General features: G+C 31.5%; 1 protein-coding gene across 2 annotated transcripts in view; it reads left to right on the forward strand.

Moving 5' to 3' along the window:
- LOC108691919 (sodium- and chloride-dependent transporter XTRP3) overlaps window positions 1-10,369 on the forward strand; it is a 13,483-nt gene extending 3,114 nt beyond the window's left edge. The window contains exons 2-13 of one of the 2 annotated variants that reach the window (XM_018199877.1): window positions 1,793-2,025; window positions 3,333-3,353; window positions 3,592-3,813; window positions 4,447-4,557; window positions 4,645-4,886; window positions 5,363-5,510; window positions 5,584-5,785; window positions 6,333-6,492; window positions 6,577-6,739; window positions 6,878-7,078; window positions 7,952-8,013; window positions 10,156-10,234. In XM_018199877.1, the coding sequence (XP_018055366.1) occupies window positions 1,793-2,025; window positions 3,333-3,353; window positions 3,592-3,813; window positions 4,447-4,557; window positions 4,645-4,886; window positions 5,363-5,510; window positions 5,584-5,785; window positions 6,333-6,492; window positions 6,577-6,739; window positions 6,878-7,078; window positions 7,952-8,002 (1,754 nt within the window). In that variant the 3' untranslated portion in view covers window positions 8,003-8,013; window positions 10,156-10,234. Of the gene's footprint in view, window positions 1-1,792; window positions 2,026-3,332; window positions 3,354-3,591; window positions 3,814-4,446; window positions 4,558-4,644; window positions 4,887-5,362; window positions 5,511-5,583; window positions 5,786-6,332; window positions 6,493-6,576; window positions 6,740-6,877; window positions 7,079-7,951; window positions 8,014-10,155 lie in introns of both variants that reach the window. The other variant, XM_018199876.1, reaches the window with a different exon arrangement.
- Window positions 10,370-11,630: the final 1,261 nt, after the last annotated feature.

The following is an 11,630-nucleotide window of genomic DNA, read 5'->3' on the forward strand; positions in this document are numbered from 1 at the left end:
TTATAATATATTTATTATAAGTAATATATTTATTTAATTGAATTATTCAACTCCACTTATTTTAGTTAAATTAATGACATATTGAATAGCAACAATGGCGATTTAGAGGAATGATTAAAAATAAATATTCAAATTAACTAATTCATATTAGATATAATTTGATATTATAAATTTAGCAGTGCCGTTCTGCATTTTATTGTATATATAGTAAACATAATTTTAAAAACTTGTTAAATTTTGTTAAAACTTACAAATGCGTTAATTGCAAATTGACACGAATTGTTATCGATTATCACTGGCACAAGAAATTATGCTATAGGTCAATGTCGGCGAATGTCTTGAATTTCATGATTTTAGTCCCACATGGGTACCTTTAAGTTAAACAAGTCAAAGGCTCAGCTTTCAATGGAAATTTCCTTGTTGCAACGTACCGCTTCCACGTCCGCGTTGCTGAACGCCCATCGATCGATCCATACCACTGTGTAACAGAAAGCACGCGACGACCTAACATCTGCCGTTGTGTGGTTCGCAGTTCTAACGTAATAACGACTTTAAACACAGAGAGCTTGGGTTACGAGCTATTTAGGTGTTAAACGACACATCAATTATCGCACAGCATCGTATTATTAGAACTCGTGGTCCTGTGAGAATTACGATCGAGATCGATGCATCCATTTCTTTGCACGGTCCAATTTGTTCGGCTACTTATCAAAATTTTAATCTTTATTTCTATTAATCCTTCGCCGGCAATGTTGAACTTTAAAAGCACCGTCAATTTATTGATTGAGAATTTCTGGTGGATAAATTTAAATCTGTAAAAAGTAAGTAAAATACAAAATTTCTATGATAGTAAAAACTCGTTAAAGGAGTTAAGTTTAAAAAAAAAAAAAATATTTTCAGATTTTGGTATAGTCTGAAACAGTAAACGAAAAGAATGATTTTGAAAATAAAATATTTACAAATTTAGATAGATATAGATATGAAAGGAATTTTGTTGAACCATTAAAATAATTATGTAAAAAACTTAAGCATAATGAATTATGCTACAAAAAGTTTTAACATTCTAGCAACTAATTTAAACGTTTTACGTAACTATTTTGGTAGTCCAACAAAATTTATTTCCAGATCTGTATCTAGTTAAATTTTTATATACTTTAGCAAAAAACTTTTTTCCGTCTATATATAAAAATCTATATTAAAATTCGAAGAATTAAGCAGATTGAAGGGTGAAAAGTTCATACTGCTAATGGACGATTAATAATAAATCAAATATCAGCGTGTTTAAAAACGCTATAATCAGAATATAATTAATCACTAGACTAAAAAGCGTCATTGTCACTTTCTACTATTACGTACATATCAACACTTTTGCATCTAACGTCTTCCAATCTGAATGATTTTCCCCTTATAGTCTAGTTTGTGTATGAATACCAAAAAAATCGTTGAAGTAGTAGAATGGCTGAATGGGTTAGGACTTAGGTTACTCGATCAATACAAGACGTTCCAGTTCTCTCTACGACTGCGAAATTAGACGTCCAAAGGTAAAGAGGAAAGTTAAAGACTGGGGATGCAAAAAAGCAGATGAGATGATATTGTAAAGTAAAAAAAAAAATGAAATATCTACTTAATTTTATTAATAAACCTAAGAGACATGAGAATACGATTCGATAAAAAAATTATAAGGTATACTTATATACAATTACATTAGATTTTCCGGTGAAATTTTAATATACCGGGCATCTATAATGCTAAAATTAAAAATTAATTAAAGCAATATTTGTACATGTTTCAGGTGCCTTCCTCATTCCCTTTTTCGTGATGCTTATCCTGGAGGGTGTACCCCTCTTCCTGATCGAGTTGGGTCTCGGACAACGTATGCGGCAAGGTGCTCTGGGTGTATGGAACACAATACACCCTTGGCTAGGCGGTATAGGGATCGCATCGTGTATAGTGACGTTTTTCGTTACGCTTTACTACAACGTAATTATTACCTGGTGCGTCTACTACCTCTTCAACTCGGTCGAGGTAAGTAGATCGATAAGGTTCGTAACACCGATTGACGCCATGGTAATCTGCGTCGAGACATCTTAAGTGACTCTTTCCCTCTCCACTACTTTATAGTTTAGATTTTAGACTTAAATAGGTAATAAAAGAACGTCGCTCATGATAACACTAAATGTTTAAAATCTACCAGTCTTTCAATAAAAATTATATTTCTATTAAAATACTATAGAGATTCGAGAAAAATGAAAAGAAAATTAAGAAATTTGTCAATTGCAATCAAAAATTAAAAACATTTAGTATTTAATATTTATTAATTAAAATTTTTAAATTTATTTTTGATAACATTACCTTAATTCAAATGTTATAGAATGTTACATTTAAATATAATTATTAATGGTGTTTTTGTAAATATACAGGATGTCTGATAATTGTTCTGACAGAGTTCGTGGACATATAGGACTAAACTGAGACGGAAAGTCCTCTATCATTTTGCAATTTTTGCAATAGTTAACGAGATATTAATTGCTAAAAATTGGTCTTCAATAAGTTTTTACTTAAATACTATCAACTTTATAAAAAAAATGCAAGAAACGAAAATTGTTTATTTTCTTCTTATAGAGCTCTAAGAATTTGTTTAGAATTTTTTCAGAATTTTTTAATACCATATTTTCTCATGTTAAAAATGTGAAAATGCAGTATTAAAAAGTCGATAAAAAAATTCTAAAAAAATTCGTAGATTTCTATGAGAAGAAAATAAACAATTTTCGCCTTGCAGTTTTTTTGTAAAGTTGATAGTATTTGAGTAAAAGTTATTGAAGACTAATTTTCGGTAATTTTTAGCAATTAATATCTTGTTAATTATTGTAAAAATTGCAAAATGGACTTTCCATTTCAGTTTAGGCCGCTCTACATGTTCACGAACTCTGTCAGAACAATTATCAGACACTTTGTATATGTATATTATTAACTCTAATTGATATTCATTTTGAAAGTTTTTAAACTGGTATTTACGAATCTAGAGTTATTAATTTAAAGTTATTAATTTAAAGTTTAATACTTTAAATTAATAACTTTGCTTAAAGTTATTACAATTAAACAATTTTTTGTCATTGTAAAGGTGAAAATTCGGAGGAATAAGATTGTGTTAATTCTTAAAATATTGTAAGATATTGTGAAAAATTTTTTAACAAAAATTTTTCACAACGTTTTGCGCGTAATTATCTAAATCCACGAATTTATTAAATCCACGAATACAAATTAGAGTTAATATTTTTCCTAAATTTACAAACTATTAATGATATTTATTTTCTTTTTCATGTTCCAATTAGGCTATCACGATCAAATTTGGCGTAAGTACCAATTTTTTGTTTTTTTAAGTAATGAGCAATATTGCATTATGTTGCTATAATTAGAGAGATTATTGTACATAAATTGCATAACGGAGCTATAATATGTAAATTTTGTCATAATATCGGTCTCTCAATTCAGCGCTCAAAGTACCGCTTCAGCTTTTACAACGCAATAACAGCATACATGTTCGTTAAAGCGTATATTGATGATCTATTTGCATATTCTGGCGCAATTTAGGAATCACTGCCGTGGGCAAAATGCCCGGTATTAGACGGGAAACCAGTCGAGGAATGTGTCAAGAGTTCGGAGACAGCGTACTTTTGGTATAGGACTACTTTGGATGCGGCACCATCCATTGAGGATGGCCAAGGTCTCAAATGGTGGATCGTACTTTGTCTTTTGCTCAGCTGGATTGTCGTGTTTTTCATCGTCATGAAAGGAATACAGTCGTCCGGCAAAGTAAGTTGAGATAGATAAGGACACGTATTATCGAACTAATCTAAATGGATTCCGATCGAAATTGTTCAATTATTCCCTAGATTTCTATTGTGCTGTCTGAATTTCTATTGTATTATTTAAGAAAAATGAAATAATTTTCATCGGAATCCATTCCGAAGAGTTCCATAATATATGCCTAGAACCGATTCCCTCGATGTCAATTAATATTAGAAATAACAATCGAAATATTAAATAATGGTTGTATATTCATTTAAAGAATCAAGAGAAAAAATTACCATAAAAATAAAGGAAATAATGAAAAATCAAATGTTTTATTAATATATAAAGAATATAATTATTGAAAATTCAAAAAATTTCAGAATCCTATCTTTTACACGAGAAATATAATATTAATCTAATAAATAAAAACGGTCACAATAATGATTGCTCAATACTTTTAATATTGTCCGTTTCTACCAATGTAGATTAACTTTAATTTCGATTTGATTTATTCTTTTTCTAAATATTAGCATTAGAAAAAATAAGTTGCATTAAGTTAATCGATATTAGTAGAAATGAATTAACTGTGCTAAAGAGATTGATTTCGCACTTTTTTTTTTATCATCGCAACAAACAAATTATCCTTTCTTCCAGGTAGTATACTTTACGTCGATGTTTCCGTATCTCGTACTAACCATCTTCTTCGTCCGCGGGATAACGTTGGAAGGAGCAAGCGCCGGACTGGCGCACATGTATACGCCAAAGGTGACGATCGATTTCAGTCAGAGTCGACTTTATCGAAGAAAGTAAAATGCCGGGTATTATATATTTACTTTATTTCTTTCATTGAAGGTCGAGAAATTGTTGGAGCCCACGGTCTGGCTTGACGCGGCGACCCAGGTCTTCTATAGTTTCGGGCTGGCGTTCGGCTCCCTGATAGCATTTGGCAGCTACAATACTCCTGACAACCACTGCGTGAGGGACGTGATCCTGGTGAGCGTGTGCAACGCGTTTACTGCCATTTACGCGAGCGTTGTCATTTTCGCCATTTTGGGGTTCAAGGCAATGTCAAACGTGGAGAAGTGCGTCGTCAGGTAATGCGACCGCAAGCGCGGCCATCGTTTCTAAATTCGCCATCGCGAAGAGGGTAGTGAGAAAAAACGTCCACGGCTGCGGAGATGTGTCTTTAAACGACCATGATAGCTGTTGCCGCTTGTTCGAGAGATAGAAGATATGCGTGTCGACGTTTTTACTAGTTGCACTATTAATGTATAATAACGCATGTTAGCAGAAGTCATAATTAAATTAAATTGTGAAAAAAAGCTATATGAGTAATATATAACAATTTATGTTGATAATATTTTGAAATTAAACTGTAAAAATCAGTCACTTAATGTATACTTGAAAGTACATTACAATTTAATTTAATTACATCGCAAGTGTCAGACATGTCGATGGTTGAGCGTTTAGAAAAGGGAGGGATCGAGTCATAATGGGATGGGACGGGATATATCGTTAACGAAGAAGAACAGAGGGACACAGAAGATATGTTAAATCGCTTTTATTTTAGTGCGAAGGATATCCTGATACAAAATGGGTATTTGGCTAATTCGACCTCATTCAGACTCAAGGACTACGAACTCTTTATGAGCAACTCCTACAACTCTTCAATGAATCTTACAATGAAATCATGCAGTCTCAGCAAGGAATTGGACAACGTGAGTAATGATAGTCCACAAATTCATTCGGTGCATGATTATAAAATAATTAAGTGATAATCCTTTCGTATAGGCTGCCGAGGGCACCGGACTGGCTTTCATCATCTTTACACAGGCAATCGTGGAATTGCCGGGTGCTCCGTTTTGGTCTTGCATTTTCTTCATGATGCTTCTTGCCCTCGGCTTAGGTTCGCAAATTGGATTACTCGAGGGTATGCTCTGCGTAATTTTCGAAATAGATCTCTTCAAAAGAATAAAGAAGCAATATATGACAGGTGAGCGCGATCTATTGACACCGATAAAAACCACTGCATTGGTAAAATTATATTCGTTTTAACTCGAAAATAATTTTAACCTGAAATGTTTTTATATCTCAACGAGAAAATATAAATTGTTATAAAATATTGCGTTTGTATGGATATTGCTTAACATATTTTCTTTCTATTTTAACTATTGTTCATGAATCTTTCTCAATAACTATCCGATTAATAAATCGGATAGTAATTAATAATGTATAATATATTGTTAATAATAATGATTTTAATTGAGAGATTAAACAATATCCAAGATAATCATTTGCGTAAAAAAGGTAAAGAAGGTGACTATTTCCAAGTTAATCGAGTTATTTATGATTTTTTAAAAAATTTATTGACTATTAATTTATTGATTATTAATTTATTGACTATTAATTTTTAATTAAATAATGTCGGTAAAAGTAATATATTTTTATCATAATCAAATGTCATTTTTATTTTCATAATTTATTATCATAATGCAAAGAATCATTTTTTTAGTTGTGACAATTTTTACTTACAATTGCAGGAGTTGTTTGTGTTGTATGCTTCTTCGTTGGACTCATCTTCTGTACTGGCGCCGGTGAATATTGGTTGAAGATGTTTGATAGTTTCGCCGGTACCATTGGTCTCGTTATAGTCGCCCTGATGGAAATGATCTCTGTGATTTTCGTGTACGGTCACGAAAAGTAAGTTGAGCGTTCCACGACCAAGATTCTCTTCTCCAAATGAGATATATAGATTAATGGATTAATCGCGCGAATGCTATGCAGATTTACGAAGGACATCGAAGAGATGACCGGATATAAACCTGGGGCTTATTGGCAAATCACGTGGCGATTTCTCGCTCCCATAATAATGCTTTGCATCCTTGTGTTTAGCGTCATTTCCATGTTTATCAAGAAACCACAATATTCGGCATGGAATGCGGCAACGGTAAGATTATACAGTTTGGGATACATAAAATGTGTTAATTCAGCACAAATTTTCCAATCTGTATAAATATATAATTAAAATATATAATCTTTCATATGTAATCGTATCATTGTAATAATATTTCGGCTTTGTTCTTAGGGTGAAGCAGTGCCCACGAGTTATCCTGGCTGGGTGCTGGGTATCGCCGTCATTATCATTTTGGCAGGAATCGCTCCGATTCCAATCGTTTTCCTTTTACGACGATTCCAATTGGTGAAACTCGATGTGGATATACATCAAGGCAGTATTCGACGTATCGATACTACTGTTTCTACCAAGGAGATGATGGGCGACGTTGACGTGAGTATAATAGCTTGCCATTGCAATCGTAGCCATATATATTTATACGTAGAAACCCCAAAATGAATTACTTTGAAAGATGTGTATTAAAAAAAAGTTTTGCGCAAAAAAATATTTTCCGCGAAAATAGCATTTGTGGCTTGTGATCGTTCGTGATGGAATGTGTGTAAAGTTCGCGAAAGCAGTCCATTGGATGACTCGAAATGAACGAGCGCACGTTGCCTTTTCCCATTTGACCTAATTGTTTTGGTCGAAAGTAGTATTGTTCCTTTCCTTAAAATAAACCCTTATGGATATAAATAGTGCAGCGAAAACTCTGTAACCATCAAAACAATTTCATAAAAAATGTCGAAATACATTTACATTACAATCTTTTAAAATTTTTTGATTTGCCTTCTAAAATCACATTGAGTTTAATCTTTGATTCTTTTCAACAGATTTGACTTATATTTTACTTCAATGCATTATTAAGGATTAGATAACAAGGGAACAATGATTTCTTAAGTTAAATAATATTTTATTATTTTTAATTTCTATGTATGTCAAAATTGATCTATTTCTATGGAAATTGCTGTGGAGGTTTGCTAAGCTGCACTACTTAATAATTATTTTGAATAAGTAGTGTTGTACCCCTCCAAGATAGCCTGTTCAAACGGAATAGCTTAATTAGCGCACCACGGGCTAACGGATGTCATGCCATTTGATCAGCAGTGTGGCCTTGTGCGATTAAAACAGACTCGTAAATTATGATGTTGCTTATGTCGGATTCCTCCGAGTTGTTGCGCAAGTTGTTCCTCATGGTGAGCCAATTAAGCGCGTATACGTGACTCGCTTTAGGTAAATCACAATTGAACGTATGATCTGCAGTTGTAGGTAAGCATCCATTCTGTCTGTGGTAACGTCGATTACTCGATATCCCCGTAGCTACGTTACACGTGAGTTCGCAGTATCAACTTTTGAGAATGCATCCTCTGAATGTTACTTTTAGTGCATTCATTGTCACATGTACACGATGTCAGCCTCTATCGTAAATATCGTGACTCTAGTTTCTCCTGACTTTCTGTCTCTCTTTTGTACCATGTATTGTATTCATTCAGTTTAAAATCGCGATTAATTAACTGCACGATTTAATAAAATGAAAGGATACTACGCCGATACCTTTAAACGACTACGTTCTTTATGATAAAATATATCATCATTATCATCATCGATAGAATGCATGATTAGATTTTTCAAATCTCTATAAAGTAAGATGAACGAACATTTAATTAAAGAATAAGAGAGACATAATATTAAAAATTTTTCTCGAAATTATTTTCTATAATATACAATATTTTAAATTAAAAAATACTGTCTATTTCTGAATTTACATTCTCTGTCATAAAATATTGCACTTTGTAAGAAAAATGACACAAGTCAAAATTTTTCGAATTTGTTATTTTTTAATTTATGTGTGAATTGAGAAAAACATATTTTATCAAGCATTTGCAACAAATGTCCTTAGCAAAAATGCGAAATTTAATGCAAAATTCTGTTAATTAAATCAATATTTGTAAAATGGCAACAAAAACGTAACAAAACTTACGCTTATAAAATAAGTGCAAATCATAAAATGAGAACAAATCTTATGACAGAAACCGAATAAATAACATTTTTCAGCAGTAAACAGATGGCGAAAATTGAACGAGAATATATATATGATACAGTACATTTGCAAATTAATAGCAATCATAATTGCTTGCATATCAAGCAAAACTTATTAATAGCGCGATAATCTGACATTTTTAATATCTTTTTAATTGCCTTTAAATATCTTTTTAAATGCCTTTAAATATCTTTAAACATCTTTACATATTTTTAAATGAAACTTTTATGAATTCTGATATACAATTAATTTTAAAAATGTCCATTACACTTTATATAAGTTGTAAAAACCATTTTAAAGAAAATATTATACTAACATTGCTATTACTTTACTTAGGAGAATAACTTCATGTTATATTCTCAATTCAATATGATCTGATTAGTGCAGATTAGAAAATTAATTTTGACAATAGTGAAATAATGGTAATATTTTTGTTAATTATTGCCATGAAAAATTATAAAATATGAACTTCATTAATGCAATAAATCAGCATGTTTGCTTTTGGTAAGTATGGGTTCTATCCTGAAGTTTGATCCACTTAGCATGTCAAATATGATGAATCATCATAATCACAATTCTCATCAGGATTCATGTTATGCTTCACCAGGAATGAAATTTCATCAGAAACGCTCATGTATATATAGGTTGAATCATAATGAATGTCTCAACGTTTTACCATAGGAGATGAATTACCGATTGTAATACATAAGAGACAGTGAAATCCACATATACGAAAGAATGAAATATTCACCTCCTATGGTAAAATATTGAAATATTCATTAAATTCACTCTGTATATAGGACAGTATTAATTAATGGGTTGAGAATTAGAAGTGATCTGCCAACACTAATTGTGTATTCACGTAGAGTAGATCGTTCTAGATCCTTGTTCAATTAACCTTTTCATCATGTAGAAGTAAGAAAGCAAACAGTTTAGAAGTAGAAGCTATTTATGAATCCTGGATTGCGTTCTAAAAGTTTATAAGTTTATTTGGGAATCGAAAGTTTACAAATAATTTCTGTTTAGAAACTATTTGTAAACTTTCGATTCCCGCAAATTATAGAAATTATAGAAATGCTATTTGTTTCTTCGATTTTTATACACTGACGAATGGAACTTGAACAAAATCAATGGAAACAATGGAATTTATGCAAAATCTAGATCACTTATGATACTGAACCTTTCGATTTTTGGTGAGGCTTATGCAACTTTAACGGTTGGAATTGAAACTCCTCTTTTTACATGTGGTTTTCAAAATTAAAAAGACAATTCTTACTACAGCGAATCTACAAACTGCGATTAAAAAGAGTAATTCTTATCAATGTTGTATTTTTACTGCAAAAGTCAAGATTGTAGCCTATAATTCTCTTAGCTGATTTATTATATCACACTTTAATAAATATTTAAAATTTTATTTTTTGTTTATTTTTAGCTTGACGAGTATCACGATCGACTCGAGGACTTCCCGGAAGAAGATGAAGACATTAATAGCGATGATGATACGAATACTGCACCGACTATGAATAAAATAGCTAACAAAGCAATGAAGGGCAGAGCCTTCAAAATGGAAGTGATGAACTTTTAAAAACGCATAATCGGCGAGACTTCTTCCATTTGTCTGTGAACTGTATAGATATCAGATATATAAAGACACAATTAGTTTAATTATGATCAGAATTTTAATGTAAATTTATTCTTCATATTATTATATAAAAAAGTATATACACAAACAAAGTTCTTATTTTATCTTATAGTCATTAATTAACAGAAATATAATTCTAGACAAGAATTAAATTTTCGTCGTTTAAATCTTTAACATTGATTTAAAGATTTACATAATTTAGTCTTTATATATTTATAATTGATATCTCAGGGCGCTGTGCGTCTTTAAAATTGAATATATTGAGGAAAAATGAACAACAAATGAGCAACAAACATATGAAATTATTTGAAACTCTTTCTAATGTATCCTGATGACAAGCGAGTCACCTCGAACGTAAACCGAACACGAAGAATGTATTTGCGCTCGATACGATTTATAAATTTTTCAAAATTCATCAAAAGAAAATCCGCGTTCGTTTATTGTTCATTTTCTTGAAAGAGGTAGGGTGCGTCGATCATTCTTCTCGAATATATACGTAAAATAACTCTTCGCATTAAATGGATATAGGATAAACCATGAATTCGTCGTAAATTGAGCTCAATTTGTCGGATTGCGACGCCACTAAAAGCAATATGTATAATTCGGAATACATTTTAGAGGTGTAGCGCAAAAGAACGACCAATTGCGTTGCGACGGTTCAGTGTTTAAACTTTACCGTCGTGTATCACACTTCCAGGTAAAATCGCGAATCACCAGGTGAATTACGATAGATATATATCGGACAAAAAAATAGCGAAGAGAATAGAATGTTCTGGCTTTTTAGTATCGCGCGATATGGAGATCGGACATGGGATCTTTGATTTCGTCCGTGTCAATTCAATTTTAATTAAGTGCGATTTCTTTTATAGATCATTAGTTTAATCTACGAAGAATGGGAAACGGAGAGACTAGACAATAAAATTCGACGTAGTGGAATTGTTAGATCAACATAGCCGATTTATTTACTGCTTTCTGTATGATGTAATGTGTACTTTCGATTCCTCCGAGGTTCTACCTTATGCATGTCATGGCAGTCCAGAATTAATTGATCTTGTTTCCAAAAATTTAAAGAATAGATACTAAACAAGTTAATTTTTTCATTAATCTTTTTCAATTTCCTACGTTTACAAGATAAAAAGGAATGTTAATCTATATATACAATATTATATTACAAGTATATTTATGAGTGTATATATTACTAAGCTTGGAAAAGATAAATTTTTTATACATATGTATAATGTATTATAGTATATTATTTATTAATA

This window comes from Atta colombica, unplaced genomic scaffold (genome assembly GCF_001594045.1).
Source record: "Atta colombica isolate Treedump-2 unplaced genomic scaffold, Acol1.0 scaffold55, whole genome shotgun sequence".
NCBI lineage: Eukaryota > Metazoa > Arthropoda > Insecta > Hymenoptera > Formicidae > Atta > Atta colombica.